Consider the following 16,384-nt stretch of genomic DNA (forward strand, 5'->3'; position numbering starts at 1 on the left):
TCAATCTTACTAACTTGAGGGGTTACTTTCTAACCCCTTCTTAAATGTAATTTAGAAATTGTAAAGAGTAAATGCCTTCTTATTTAGGAAAATGCTCACAATTAGTTTTGTTTTAAAACATGATTTACAATATTATATAATCTATTACATGAATATTTCCTAATATATTTAGCTAGATTTACTATATTTTTACCTTTGAGAGTATTTGTAATTTTTCCCCAGAATTGAATAATCTGGTTAATTTTAATCTTTACAAATTTGATAGGTGAGAAAATGGTATACGTCATTTTGAAGTATCTTTTTTCATGACAAAAGTTCTGATGAACTTTTTATATTTTGTCTATGAAATAACTGCTGTTGTCCTACAGAGTTGGTGTTTTCTTAACAATTTGTAAGAATATTTTTATATGGTGAGACTATTAGCCCTTCTGCCCTTTAACTTTATAACAGTAGCGTGTAGAATTACAGGCTAAGTAAGTAGAAAAGCAAAAATTTTAAATTAAGAGCTTATTATCCTTTCTAGTGTTAGCTATACTTTTGTAGCATTACTAGTGCAGTTTATAATCATATTTACTATTCAATAAAGAGAAAATGGCTATCAATGAAATTTTAATGGAAGAAAGACCATTGTGAGCATTTGATAATGTTGATTTTGTTCATCTTTTCTAAGGGCAGTAAGAAATAAGAAAATTCTTAAATACTGAAAATGCCACTTATTTCAGTGGTTAGAAGTATGAGGTGCCAATTGTGTTTGTAGTTAAGAAGCTACAAAACCATCTCTCATATAGAATGGTCTTTTTCTATTGACTATTCATTTCTGGATACTTGCTGGCCTAAAGGAGTGCTTCAAGGGGAAAGGAATCTAATGAAAACAGGTGCAAGTCTTTGAAAAGTTGCCTTACCTAGTTAGTAATATTCTGAACTTCACAGTTCTGTTTTTGTTTGTTTGTTTAACATGAAAGGTTAATACAGCATGTGTAGGCTCCCAGGAGGAGCTGAGAGGATCGTCTCTTCCAGTCCTAGATCAGCAGACCTCAAGCAACATGAGAGAGAAATCCAGAGAAGCACCTCCTCTTGTACCACTTAAGGCAAATGCCATCAACACTGCTTTGGTGTCCCTAGCCGTCAGCCAGAAGGTAGCTGTTCCTTTGACAGCCCAACCAGTGACAGACTCTGTATTTCCAGTAGCCAGCAAAGATGCTAGGTAAGCTGAAGATGGTCCTAGAGGTGATAGTGATGTGCATGGCATCTGTCAGCTTCTCTTCACAATCTGCAATATCAAGAGCAGTATGTTAAACTGAAATGCTTCCTATTTTTAAAATAACTTTTAGAGTAGTGTGCTATTGAAAATCCAAGTTAAGAAAATTTCGGCCCCAAATATTTTAGATTTAATTATTCTGTGCTTCTTGTAGAGTGTTTGTTATACTTCATCATTTTCTCTTCAATTCAAAATTTTCATTTCCCTGAAACTCAACAGTCTTTTTGTTACTGAAGAGTATATAGGCATTAAACTGAAATTACCTTTGCTTACTGGTTTTGATTGAGTAACTTGAAGAATTATTGCTAAGCAGGCAGTTCCTTGACCTGTGATCTCATATTTGATTCCTTCTGTCATACCATGGGGAATGGTTTGGGATTAATATCTGTGACATAATATGCCCATATGTACACAACTGTGTAGGTTCCCCTCCCCCTATTTTGAAGTACTTTTGTGTACTTTGAAAATTATGTCACATTACTTTTGTTGTTGAAATTTTTATCTCCAGTCACTTTGGCTATATTGAAGCCAGATTTTTATAGGTTGTGGAAAGTGTGAAAGGGTAGGCACAGACTATTTTCTCTTTTTACTTTACATCTTAACAAGGTTTATAAGAGCATTCTAACAATATTCAATGGACAGATGAGGTCCAGTGTACTTAAAACAAACTGACTGTGATATAAAATATTTGTATATTGTTTTTCTTTTTTTGCTTTCAAAGCTAATGTTTTTAAAATCTGGAGAAAAATACACTGGCTACACACGAAGAGTGTCGTGTGTTGCTAAAGCACGCCAGTGCTTCCCCATGTGGTGACCAGCCTGCCTTGGGTGCCTTGTGCCCTTTAGTCTGCGTAATAAATAAGACCACTGCATTAAAGAAGCCACTGTCCTGTCCTACTCCATAGTCAGAAATGATTATTATGGCATTAAAATGCAGAACCACAGTTGTCATTTACATGTTTATCTGTAAGAATTCTTTTCCTCTAAAGAAGTCAAAAGAGAAAAGGTGCTTTGTTTACTTAAACTATATTCCTAAGCAGTTCCATCTGTATTTTATCAACTGGCTTGTAATTGTTGGCTAATGTTTTTACTGCTATTTCTTGAAAATTAGTTAAAAATTCTAATGTCAAGCATTTTTATTCTTTAGTGTGTCTCAAGAATTTTCTCTTCCAAGATGTTTGAATAAAAGTACTCATGAATTCAAGCCTCAGGGCGGAGCAGAGATAAAAGCAGGTAAAGTTAATAAATTTGTTTCTGATGTGTTTGCCCAATTCCTCCAGATTGGTCAGAGGTCTGTTTTATGGCTATGATTCTTTAAGACTTTAAACCTTAATGAACCTGGGTGTTAGCTTTCCCCTTCTTAGAGGATAAAAGGTTGTATAAGCTCTTGACCGTTCAAGTAAAGGTAGAAATTCACTTATTAAATCATATTGTATTAGTAAAGAATTATTTGCAGACTTACTAATTTGTGGAAATTTTCTATTAAATTTCTCAGGTAAACTTCCACTTCAATTTGATACTGCCTATTAGAAATATTTGCATATAAAATAACTTTTAAAAATAAAATAAGACACAGACTGGAAATTCACTTCTTCTTCCCCATGTGATTACATCTTTTTCATGAACACTTTAGTGAGGAGCAGAGCTATCTGAAATAAGCAGCTTGGAGATTTATTTCACCAAGACATTTTGGGCTCTCACTAGGTTCTAGGTCATACAAATGCAGTTATGAACAACAACAAAAATCTCTGCCATGTGGAAGGGAAGGACAGTATTGGGGCTGTGGAGGAAAGGTTAAATTGCAGAGGATGACCAGGAAAGTCCTCACTAAGAAGGTGATACCTGTTTAAAGATCTGAAGGAGAGAGCTCCCCATGCAGCTGTCTTGGAAAATCTTTTTTGGGTAGAGGGACCAGCAAGTACAGAGGCTTGAGGTGGGAATGTCCCTGATGTGTTATTCTAAAAAACAGCAAGGAGGTGATGCAGTTGAGGTGAGCAAGAGAGGGGGAAGAAGATGGGTGTGAGGGAACTGGGGCTGGTTCTGCAGAGTCTTATGCACTGTTGTCTGGACTTTGCTGAATGAGATGTCCCTAAGATTTCTAATGTGATTATTAACATGTATTATTTGAAATACTGTAGAGATAAGGGTGCTGTTTATGATAAGGCTGCTAATTTGGTATGATCTTAGACCCAGCCACTTAAGTGTCTTTGAACCTTAATTTCTTTTTCTGTAAAAGGGTAATTCTTGCCTTACCTACCTTATGGGACTGTTATAAAGATAAAAATGAAAGATATGAAAGCACTATAATAATGGGAGTCCTTAGTGATAATAATTAACAATAATAAACTGTATTAGTTGTAATAAGTTACTTAAGTTGTGTCTTCTGAATAATTTTCATCTTTCTACTGATGTTTTTTGTCCCAATTTCTTTCACAGCATGTGAAACACATAAGTTTCCTAACACAAATTCTTTTCACACAACTCCAAACTCATCCCTGGGAATGGTTCAGGCAACACCTTCCAAAGTGCAACCATCACCTACTGTTCACACAAAAGAAGCATTAGGTAAGACATTTAGTTTAAATGTGTAACATTTTACAACAAATTAATAAGCCCTTTTGCAACCATGTTTATAGTTACTCTTTCTGTTATTTTAAGGTTTCATCATGGATATGTTCCAAGCTCCCACACTTCCTGATATTTCTGATGACAAAGATAATTGGTCACCTCTAGATCAGAATGAAGATGCATTTGAAGCTCAGTTTCAAAGTAATAAAATTGTATTTAAAACCTACTAAGTGCATGTCATTGTGGGTTGTTGTCACAGGAAATAATGGATTATATGCGATGTAGGATCCCTGGTAGTGCAGTGGTTAAGTGCTTGGGTGCTAACCAAAAGGTTGGTGGTTCAAAATCACAAGCCACTCTGTAGGAGAAAGTTGTGGCAAATTTACAACCTCGGAAACTGTATGAGGCAGTTGTTCTACTCTGTCCTGTAGGGTCATTAAGTGTCAAAATTGGCTTGATGACAGTGGGTTTGGTTTTGGTATAAAAAGTATACCTGTGCCTTAGATTAACTTGTCACATAAGGGCAGGGGAAATGTGTGAGATAAAAATATAGCAGTGTTTGACTAGGTAATACATGTGTGTGATAGGTGTGTTTTATTTTTTAAAAATAATAGTACATTCTAAAGAAGGATAAAATTGCCATTGGTAGGAATGGCTGGGAAGGACTTAGTACTTGAAGCATGACTTAAGCCTTTTCTGGTAGAGAAATGGTGGGGCAGTGTTGGAAGGCCACTGATGAGTTTGCATTTATCTAGAGTCAGGGGATTCATGCTGGCAGCCAGAGAGATCGTGATAAGTAGGATCTAGTCAGTTAGCCTTGGGAAGATTTGAAATGCTAAGAGGTTTATTCCTGCCTACAAGAGATGGAGAATAAAACCAATGAAAACTTTTATTCAGTGAGTCAAGTGACAATAACAGTGTTTCACAGAGATAGGTGACACTGTACTATATTCATGGCAGGCTGTATGGTGGTGTGTTGGCAGGAACTCAGGACCAAGGGGCTTTTTGCTAAACCCTGTGTCTATAGTTAAGTCACTTTGATTCACTAAAAAATGACTTACTAACTCTCACCAAAATACCCAAACTTACTGCCATCAAGTTGGTTCCAACTCATAGCAACCCCCATAGAGTTTCCAAGGCTGTAAATCTTTATGGAAGCAGACTGCCTCATCTTTCATCCACGGAGCAGCTGGTGGGTTTGAACTACCAACTCTTTGGTTAGTAGCCAAATGCCTTAACCACTGTACCACCAGTACTCCTTTATCTTATTACCTAGCATTTAAAAAACTGTTATCAGTTCTTTTCTATAAGCTGCTATTCAGTTTTCTTACTTATGGTTGAAGTTTAGCATAAATGATTCAGTGTCTTCTTTTCTAACATGATTAATGCTATTTTTCAGAAAATGCAAAGTCTTCTGGGGTTTGGGGAGTCAATAAGATAATCTCTTCCTTGTCATCTGCTTTTCCCGTATTTGAAGATGGAAACAAAGAAAATTATGGGTAAAGAAGTTTCTAATTAATTTGGGGTTGCTATATATGTTGTTATGTTATGGGAGCTCTGGTAGCATAGTGGCTAAGGCACTTGACTGCTAACCAGAAGGCTGGCAGTTCAAACCCACCAGCCACTCCTCGGAAGGAAGATGGGGCAATCTACTTCCGTAGTGATACTGCCTCGGAAACCCAAGGAGGGTTCGCTATGAGTCGAGTCCGACTGGATGGCACACAACAACAACAACAACAACAATATGTTGTTATAGTAACATAGGGAAGCTGACGATGATGATGATGAGAGAATGTTGGCCTGTCAATCAAATGATCTGGAATAGAGTCCCAGGTTTGCCACTGATGGGCATTGTGACCACATGACGAGGTGGTTGTTGTTAAGGTTTTTCTCTAGTTCTGCATTACTGTGTGGAAGTTCTGATAGAAGGCAGACCTGCTGTAATGAAAGCATGTATTGAAAAAGGAAAACCGTGTGGTTACAAGTTATCCGAGAACTACGGAATGCTGTGGATATGAAATTGTATTAAACGTGAATGAATTCACCAATAAAAGTATTCATACATTCTTTGTATTTTCAGGATTAATAAAGCAGAAAAGGAAGTGGCTTGTATTAGGAAGGGCTGCAGAGAAAATGTGTTTTAAGGTTGAGGGACATTAGAGAGCCACATCTAGAGATAGAGTGGTATCACTCCAAGAATTTTCACTGTTAATAGTTTGAATCATGGAAAGAGAGGTGTTAGTGTCAAAGAATATGGTCAGCTCTCAGAGGAATTCCATAACTAGACCGAGCATTATAAATAAGAAATAAACTGATAGCATCCATGACATTCTACTGTCTTCTTTTTTTGTTCCTAAAATTTATACCACAGGGTAGTGGAAATTGCTGATTTTCTACCTTCACTCAAGCAACTCTAGATTTAGTTTTAGGTAGGGCATTCATTCACTTTTCACTCCATTTTGCTAGAACTGAGGTTAAAGTGATGGAAAAGTAAGGGGTATGTAACTAGGATTAGGAAAGGCTGAAAAACTGTCACAGATTGGAGGAGATTAAGGAGATATGATAACTATATGCAACATGGTATTCTGGATTGGATTCTGGAACAGAAATAGATTGGAGGAGATTAAGGATACTCTCACTTAAGTTGGCATATTTTACTGTTTATAATTTTGCAAATCTCTCCTTAGATTACCACAGCCTAAAAATAAACCCACAGGAGCCAGGACGTTTGGAGAACGCTCTGTGAGCAGCCTTTCTGTGAAACCAAATGTAAGTGAACCTCCTTGCTTCATCTATGCAATGGATCATACTCTTCGTTTTAACTCATGATTGTGATAATCAAATGAGACAGTACTTATAAAAACATGCTGAGAAGTATAATCTTATGTAATAAATGTGTTTCTTTTAGGACATATTAGTGAAAAAACGAAATCTGAATTAAACTGGGATGGGCCCTCATCAGCATACATCAGCAAATAAGCTTTATATGTTCTCAGGCCCACAACACTATTATTCTGTTATAGTCGTCAATGTGTCCAGTCCGTATTCAGCTTCTGTCAATAGTCCTGAATATTACCCAAAATATACTTTTCTCTCCACTCAGTCCCTCTGACTTATGTTGAGAGGGTTGGTGTTGTGGTCACTCATTCACCCTTGCTGAGGAGCTGGGCTGAGCTCTGGGTTCTGTTTTTAATTCCATAGTGGGTTCTTTTGGATAAACTATTACTCAGTCCTCTAACCCTTCTGATGAACTGTTTGAACTTTTTCTTAAAACTATTCCAGTTAGTGGACCAGATTTCACATATAGTGGCATCACTTCATAGGTGCATTTTACTAAACATAGATTCAATTATATGTGCTTTAACCAGAGAAAAATGCAATGCATTTTCCTGGCCCTAAACACAAGCCATTGCTTTATTTTATGTCCACCTAAGGAAAAAAACTAATGAGTTTTTCCTCCAACATTGGCAGAGATATGCTGGAATATATGAAGACTATTCAATATTTATATAAAGCATATAGCATTTTATGGGCAACTGAAAGGGTTTGTCAAAAATGAGTCTACACTTTATACGAGATTAAAAAATAATAGTAATTCAAGGTAAGAAAAAGATAGAGGCGTGTCGAAAGGACACAAGAGTCAACCTGAATGAGTCAGTGGCCAAAGTTGGAACAATTTGAGCAAAAAATAAATAGAATAAAGTAGTATTGGGTTATAACCCAAAAAATAAAAATAAGTATCCACATAGATATAAATAAATGGAAGAGAAAGGACAAATCTTCCTTATAAAAGAATTCCAAGTAATAAATACAGAAGGAAAGAGTGGCAATAGAGAGTCACCACTAACATGCCAGAGAAGATCCGCAGGTGAATTTTAAAATTAATGGTGAGACTTTCAGAAACAGGATATTTGCATAGCCTCAAAGTATCTCCCTCCAAATACTTACTAATTAATAAGGAGGTTTTAATGTATGCACACAAGTTCTTTGATATTCTTCTCTAGGAGGTGGATCTTAATTCTCTTCCTCTTCAGTATGGACTGAATTTAGTTACTTCCTTGTAACAAAAAAATTATAGAAAGGGGAAAGTCAGAACTTTTTACAGTGCAGAAACTGGGAAGACACTGCCTTAACCAAGTGGGATAATCTCATCAGTGATGTGTTGCTATTATGTATCCCCTGATACAATATAATGAGAAAGGCACTTTGTTTCTAGTATTCTTCCCAAAATAACCGATCTCATCATGTAAAAACATCAAATAAACCCCAACTGGAGGGACAGTCTCCATAGTTGCTGACCAGTACTTTTCAAAAGTGTCAATGCAATAAAGACTAGGAAAGGCTGAAAAACTGTCACAGATTGGAGGAGATTAAGGAGTGATGACTAAATGCAACATGGTATTCTGGATTGGATCCTGGAACAGAAATAGAATATTAGAGGAAAAATGGTGAAACCCAAGTAAAATCTCTAGTTGATAGTATTGTATCAGTTAATTTCTTAGTTCTTACAAATATACCATGGCTATATATGATGTTATCATCAGAGGAAGCTTGGTAAACAGAACTCTGTATATAATCTTTGTAACTTTTCTATAAATTTAAACATGTTTTCAATTTAAAAACATAAAATTAAGCAGAAGGAAGAACTCAGTACTTGCATGAGATACGATTCCACTGGGTTATGTTAAAGACAAAGTATGACAGTTCTGGGAAAAACAACAGAATAGTGATGTTCTTGGCTATATATTAGCCGGGGCCGACATCTGTTTCTTCTTTACGTCCTTATTTTTTTTAGTCTCTTGAAAGTATTACTGAGTTAAGTTTCATGGGTGAAACAGGGAGATTGTTGCTTTTTTTACTTCACCCTCTGTTGTAGGAAGTGCCTCATACTGAAGAATTTTTGGACGATTCAACTGTATGGGGCATCCGCTGCAACAAAACGCTGGCACCCATTCCTAAGAGCACAGGAGACTTTACGTCTGCTGCTCAGCTTGCATCTACCCCATTCCACAAGCTCCCAGTGGATTCAGTGAACACTCTAGAAGATAAAGGTGTGTTACACTATTTTAGTATCTGCTTTCTGCCAATTCTGATGCTTTATTACAGTTTTTTTTTCTTGAAAATTCTAAATGAGAAGTTTGAAAACCATAAAGAGAAAACATAATATTCATCCATTTTATTATTAACTATATGATTTTTTTCCTTTTAGCATGCTATCTTCATGTGCACTTCTAAAATTTAGTAACTTAGATTTATAGGTAGAACAAGGGAAAAACTACCAGAGCATTTAAAGGCATTATTACAACATCCAACCCATATTGTTGCTGGCTGCCATCAAATTGGTCCCTACTTCTTGGCAACCCCATCCACAACTGTTTGGTTCTCTAGTACCACTCTAACAGAAAATACTGGGTGGTTTTAACAAACATGGATTTATTCTTTTCCAGTTTTTGAGGCTAGAAATCTGAGTTCAAAGTGCCAGCTCTAGGGGCTGGGTGAAGTCCCCTTGACCTTGGGCTTCAGCTCTGCCTCTTGCTCTCAGCCCACTGGAGCTGGAGGTGTCTCTTAGCTCAGCTGGCTGCTGAGGTGACAAACCCAAGGTCAACAAATGAAATGGCATAGCCCCTAAATTATCAAGCAACATGGCCACTAATTCCAGTTCGTTAACAGTCCCAAGATCGTCAGACAACATAGCAGGCTGTTGAGATGAAGACTCGGCCAATTGAAGGTCCAAGCATGCCAAAGCTGCAGACTGTTCTCAAAGCTTTTCCTTGTATACTGGAAGCAGACCACAACCCTAAGATAGCTACTCAGATGCTCCAGTACATTCCACCATAGAGCTGATTACTATTCTCATCATGGGGAATAATACTACATCCAGCTGCCCAGCCACTTAAAACCTGGCCCAGCCATGTTGATACACAACTACCACACAACTGAACAAAATCATTGCCTGATCTTGCTCCATCCCTAAGATGAGTTGTAGATTTAACCGTTGTGATCTATAGGGTTTCCGTTGGCTGATTTTCAAAAGTAGATTGCCAGGCCTTTCTTCTTAGTCTGTTTTAGTCTGGAAGCTCCACTGACAGGCAGGTAGCTATGCATGAGATTCATTGGCTGGGAATCAAACCCAGATCTCTTGTGTAGGAGGCAACTGTATAGTGTATGTTTATTTTTCACTTCACAACAACCATAAAGGCCACTATGGCTGGATTATTTTAATGCTAAAAATAATGGAAACCCATACTTTCTAATTAATAAGTATAACAAAATAGCCAATTTTAGATTTCTTATGATGTAGCTACAAATTTTATTAGAGATGTAGTAAAATCAACTAGTATGCTCAGAAAATCTTGTTTTGTTTTTTATAAGTGATCTGACTTTAAGAGAATAATGAACAAGCATTCATTGGAATAGTCTCATTTCCACCCCACCCCAAATGCAAACCCCTTATAAAAGATCTTTTTATATCTGTTTTGAGCCCTAATATATGACATTTTGATTGACCACAGATAATATTAGCTATTTAGTACCAACTTATAAAGTATGTACAATGAGATTTGGGATCACATCACCATTTTTATGACTACTAGTATGCTAGCCAGACTGTATCACTGCTGGCACCTTTTTTTTTTTTTTTTTTAAATAACAATTGCTCACCAAAGCAATAGTAAAAAATCTACCATAATAATTTCACGTCCATGAATGGAAGCATATTTTAATGTGAAGTCAGAACTTGGTGGACCTAAAAATTTTTGACTGAAGAGTAAGAATTTTATCTTAGAGAACTACTATATGTTATATTTCTTTTAGAATTTTAAAGGAGAGTTCAGTTGAAACACGAACGATTGTCAAGTACCATCAGAAGCTTCCACTTTAATTTTTTTTAGAAAAATAAACTTTTTCTATTAGGGAAACTAGCTTAATCAGTCAAGAGTCTTTCAAAAAGTTAATATTGGCTGTTCTTTTTGGAGTATTTGGTCACTTTGGTTCTGTAAACAGAAGGTAATATTCTAGTACTAAAAAGTATTAGCACCTGTTCACTGAGGCAGTAGCTGATAAAATTTAATCCAATGTTAGCATCACTTGGTAGAAGTTTATTCTGCATCTCTGCCCTATTTTGTGCCACTCTCTGGATCCTTTTTTTCCTGAAATGATGTTAATGTATTATACATATAAAGTTTAAATGCTAATATATATTAATAGTAGAATTTTTAAGTGGTTTTCTCCATTTATAAAATCTTACAGCATATTTTCCACCACTCTGCTGTCAGTTTCTCATGCTGTGGTGGCTTGCATGTTGCTGTGATGCTGGAAGTTATGCCACTGATATTTTAAACAGCAGAGTCACCCATGGTGGACAGGTTGCAAGGGAACTTCCAGAATAAAACAGACTAGGAAGAAGGACTTGTGATCTAGTTCTGAAAATTGGCCCATGAAAACCTTACAGCTAGCTGTGGACCATTGACATACCAAAAACAAACCAAACTCACTGCTATCAAGTCAATTCTGACTCATAGCAACCCCCTTTGGGTTTCCAAGGTGGTAAATCTTTACAGAAGTAGATTGCCCAGTCTTAATTCTGTGGAGTGGCTGATGGGTTTGAACTACCAACATTCTGGTTAGCAGTCTAATGCCTTAGGCACTATGCCACCAGAGTTCCTTATTATTTGATATAGTCCTAGAATATGAGCCCCTCAGGTTGGAAGATGTTCAAAATACAACTGAGAAAGAGCTGTTTCCTCAAAGTAGAGTCGACCTTAACATAGCTTGAATAAAACCTTCAGGACCTTCATTTGCTGATGTGGTATGACTCAAAATGAGAAGAAACAACTGCAAATATCCATTAGTAATTGCAGCACAGCAGCTCTGGTAGCATATGCCTAAGGCATTTTACTGCTAACCAGAAGTAAGAACCACGGAAGGAAGATTGGGCGATCTACTTCCATAGTGATACCACCTCAGAAACCCAAGGAGGGGTTGCTATGAGTAATTGCAACATGTAATGTACAAAGTTTGAATCATGGAAAATTGGAATTTGTCAAAAATGAAATGGAATGCTTGAAGATGGATATTCTAGACATTAGTGAGCTGAAATAGAATGGTATTGGCCATTTTGAATTGGACAATAATATGGTCTACTGTGATGATGTCTTTGTTATCTAGTGCTGTTATAACAGAAAGCCCACAAGTAGAGCTTTAACAAATTTATTTTTTAGAAGTCTGAATTCAGAGCACAAGCTCTAGTGGAAGGCTTTCTCTTCCTTTTGGCTCTGGAGGAAGGTCCTTGTCTCCTCAGCTTCTGCTTCTTGGTTCCTTGGCTATCTTCATGTGTCTTGGCATCTATTTCACCCCATCTCTGCTCTGCTGAAATGTTTGATCTTTTTTTTTTTTTACATCTCAAAAGAGATTAACTCAGCATATACCCTATACTAATCCCGCCACATTAACATAAAAAGGACAGACCATTCCCAAGTGGGATTATAACCAAAGGCATAGAGGTTGGGACTTACAATACATATTTTTAGAGGACATAAACCAAACCATAACAGCCAGGAATGAAAAATTGATGAGGAGCAGCATCAGCCATCATCAAAAAAAAAACATTTCAAGACTAGCCTAAAGTACAGTGCTATCAGTGACAGAATAAAATCCCTACACTTAGAAGGAAAACCAGTTAATATGAATATTATTCAAATTTATAATCAACCACTAATGCCGAAGAGGAAGAAACTGAAGATTTGTACCAGCATTGGCAGTTCTGAAATTGATCAGATGTGCATTCAAAATGCATTGATAGTTACTGGTGATTGGAATGCAAAAGTTGGAAACACCAAAGGATCAGTTGGAAAATATGGCCTTGGTGAAAGAAATGACATCAGACATCATGACAGCATGTTGCAAGACCAACAACTTATTCGTTGGGAATACTTTTTTCAACAATGTAAGCAGCAACTATACAAATGGACCTTCCCAGATGGAATACACAGGAATCAAATCAACTATATTTGTGGAAAGAGACAATTATCATCTGTCAGAACAAGGCCTGGGTCTGACTACAAGACAGACCATCAATTGCTCATAAGCAAGTTCAAGTTGAAGCTAAAGAAAATTAAAACAAGTCTACAAGAGCCAAAGTATAACTTTGAGTATATCCAACCTCAATTTAGAAACCATCTCAAGAATAGATTTGACACATTGAACACTAATGATTAAAGACCAGATGAGTTGTAAGATGACATCAAGGACATCATACATGAAGAAAGCAAAACGCTATTAAAAAGAAGGAAAGGAAGAAAAGACCAACATGGATGCAGAAGAGACCCTAAAACTTGCTCTTGAATGTGGAGTAGCTACAGTGAATGGAAGAAATTAAAGAGGTGAACAGAAGATTTAAAGAACAGCTTGAGAAGACAAAGTAAAGTAATGAAATGTGTTAAGACCTGGAGTTAGACAACCAAAGGCAAGAACACATTTAGCATTCCTCTAGCTAAAACAACTGAAGACAAAGTCAAGCCTCAAGTTGTAATATTGAAGGACTCTGTGGGCAAAATGTTGAACAACACTGGAAGCATCAAAAGAAGCTGGAAAGAATACAGTCATTTAAAAAAAAAAAAGGTCGATGTTCAATTTCAGGTTGTAGTATAGGATCAAGAACCAATGGTACTGAAGGAATAAACTGCACTGAATACATTGACAATAAACAAGGCTCCCAAAATTGACAGAATACCTGTTGAGATATTTCAACAAATGTATGCAATGCTGAAAGTGCTCCCTCATCTATGGCAAGAAATTCGTAAGACAGCTACCTGGCCAACCAACTGCAAGAGATCTATATTTGTGCCCATTCCAAAGAAAAGTGATTCAACAGAATGCAGAAATTATTGAACAATATCATTAATATCACATGCATATAAAATTTTGCATGTAACCATATCAAATCATATCATATCATATTGAAGAAGAGTTGATGCTTTTGAGTTGTGGTGCTGGCGAAGAATGCTGAAGGTAATATGTGCCAAAAGAACTAACAAATCTGTCATGGAGGAAGTGCAGCCGAGATGCTCCTTAGAAGCAAAGATGGCTTACTTTGGTCGTGTTGTCAGAGGGGACCATTTCCTGGAGAAAGATGTCATGCTTGGTAAGGTGAAGGGTCGACGAAGGAGGGGAAGGCCTTCGATGAGATGGATTGACATGGTGACTGCGACAGTGGGCTCAAGTATAGCAAGGATCATGGAGCTGGCGTGGGATTGGGCAGTGTTTCGTTCTGCTGTACATGGGGTCGCTATGAGTCGGAAACGACATGACAGCACCTAGCAATAACAACAACATAAAATTTTGCTGAAGATAATTCAGAAAGAGTTGTAGCAGTACATCAACAGAGAACTGCCAGAAATTCAAACTGGATTCAGAAGAGCATATAGAATGAGGGATGTCATTGCTGATCTCAGATGGATCTTAGCTAAAAGCAGAGAATACTAGAAAGATGCTTACTTGTGTTTTATCGACTGTGCAAAGACATTTGACTGTGTGGATTATAACAAATTATGGATAATATTGCAAAGAATGGGAATTCCAGAACACTTAATTGTGCTTAAGCAGAATCTGTACATAGACCAAGAGGCAGTCACTGGAGAGAACAAAGGGAAACTGTGTGGTTTAAAATCAGGAAAGGTGTTTATCAGGGTTGTATCCTTTCATTATACTTAATCTATCTGTATGCTGAGCAGGTATTCTGAGTAGCTGGACTAGCTGAAGAGGAATGCAGGATTAGGATTGGAGGAAGATTCATTAACAACCTATGATATACAGATGACACACCTTTGCTTGCTGAAAGTGAAGAGGACTTGAAGTACTTATTGATGAAGATAAAAGAATATAGCCTTCAGTATGGAGTGCACCTCAACATAAAACAAAAGTTGTCCCAAGTGGATCAATAAGTAACATCATGATATATGGAGAAAAGACTGAAGTTGTAAGATTTCATTTTACTTAGATGCATAATCAGTGCCCATGGAAGCAGCAGTCAAGAGATCAAGTGACATATTCCAGACAAATCTTCTGCAAAAGATTTATTTAAAGTGTTAAAAAAGGAAAAATGTCACTTTAAGGACAAAGATGACTCTTACCCAAGCCATGTTATTTTGAATCACTTCATATGCATGTAACAGCTGAGCGGTGAATAAGGAAAGCCAAAGAAGAATTGATGCCTTTGTATTATGCATTGTGTTAAAGAATTTTGAATATACTGTGGACTGCCAGAAGAATGAACATGTCTGTCTTAGAAGGACTGCTAGAATACTCCTTGGAAGCCAGGATGGCGAGACTTCTTGTCCTGTACTTTGGACTTACTATCAGAAGAGGCTAGTCTCTGCAGAATGACATTATGCTTGGTAAAGTAGAAGATCAGTATCGAAGACTCTCAATGAGATGGATTGACACAGTGGCTGCAACAATGGGCTCAAACAGGATCGGTCAGTATTTTGTTCTGTTGTACATGGGTTACTGAGTCTGCACTGACTCGACAACACCTAACAACAATAGCACATTTTACCATAGGAACACAATTTGAAATCATAGTAAAAGTCGGTATAGAAAGGAATCCCAGACATTGTAACCATACCAAATTGTGTATGTGTGTGTTTATAATGTATTTATCTATGATTCTCTTTGTATTTCAGAAAATGTGGTAGCAAAACAGTGCACCCACATGATTTTGGATTCTTGTGAAGAAAACCTGGTGGAGCCCTCAGACACCAAAAAGTTCAGGTATCGTGAGCGTTTACATAGTTCTATTGTTTTCTCCATTTCCATCCTAGTGTAGATTTTTAAATGTAATAAAATACCTAAGTCTAGCCCTTAAAGGTTAATACAGTTTGGTTTGGGTTTTTTTTTTTTGTTTTTTTTTTAATTTTAAGCCAGAGAGTACTTTGTGTAGATATAAACAGTGATAACGCTAGAAACTTGACAACCAGTACAGAGAGAGAAGGGCTGGGGTCCTAGAGGGGTTCTGGGAGAGCATTATCTTGTGATCAACTTCTACTCATTTGGGGAGCAGACCTTGCAATACTCTTGCCATCCTTACTGTTGCAGAACTGAGCGAGCACCTAATTTCTTCTTTGTTCTCGTTATAATTAAAGAAGTTGACAAGTTTCTTTCAAGAGGAGGTGAAAGAAATGCTTAAGCTTCTTTGATAGTGTTGCAAAATGCAGCTTTGCCATAAATTAATTCTTTGCAGAAGTAAAATTCCACCATATTTGAATAGACTATTAAAGGTAGTAGATAAGAAAAAGTAGCTACCATCTTTGGGGTACTTATATTCCAGGTGTTAATGCGATTCATGTTAGTATTCTTTAATTAAGCCTTCCAATAACTTCCAGTAAGCCTTCCAATAACTTTAGTGGCAGGAACTATTTTTCCCTTCCATTATAGATGAAGAAGCCATGTCTCAGGAGGGCTAAAGTCATACAACTATGATCTAAAGTCATACAACTTCTAAGTGGCAGAACTGGAATTTAAGCCCATATTTGTCTGATTTCGCAGCATTTAAGGAAGATG

The 16,384-nt window shown here is 36.9% G+C and overlaps 1 protein-coding gene across 1 annotated transcript in view; it reads left to right on the plus strand.

Moving 5' to 3' along the window:
- The window catches only part of BUB1 (BUB1 mitotic checkpoint serine/threonine kinase), a 57,600-nt gene that overhangs the window by 18,695 nt on the left and 22,521 nt on the right, over positions 1-16,384 (plus strand). The window contains exons 10-17 of the mRNA XM_042783518.1: positions 963-1,204; positions 2,406-2,491; positions 3,695-3,823; positions 3,917-4,027; positions 5,226-5,325; positions 6,514-6,595; positions 8,703-8,877; positions 15,508-15,595. Coding sequence (XP_042639452.1) covers positions 963-1,204; positions 2,406-2,491; positions 3,695-3,823; positions 3,917-4,027; positions 5,226-5,325; positions 6,514-6,595; positions 8,703-8,877; positions 15,508-15,595 — 1,013 coding nt within the window. The remainder of the gene's footprint in view (positions 1-962; positions 1,205-2,405; positions 2,492-3,694; positions 3,824-3,916; positions 4,028-5,225; positions 5,326-6,513; positions 6,596-8,702; positions 8,878-15,507; positions 15,596-16,384) is intronic.

The sequence above is a fragment of the Orycteropus afer genome, unplaced genomic scaffold (genome assembly GCF_000298275.1).
Source record: "Orycteropus afer afer isolate SDZICR_OR568_19922 unplaced genomic scaffold, OryAfe1.0 scaffold00017, whole genome shotgun sequence".
Classification (NCBI taxonomy): domain Eukaryota; kingdom Metazoa; phylum Chordata; class Mammalia; order Tubulidentata; family Orycteropodidae; genus Orycteropus; species Orycteropus afer.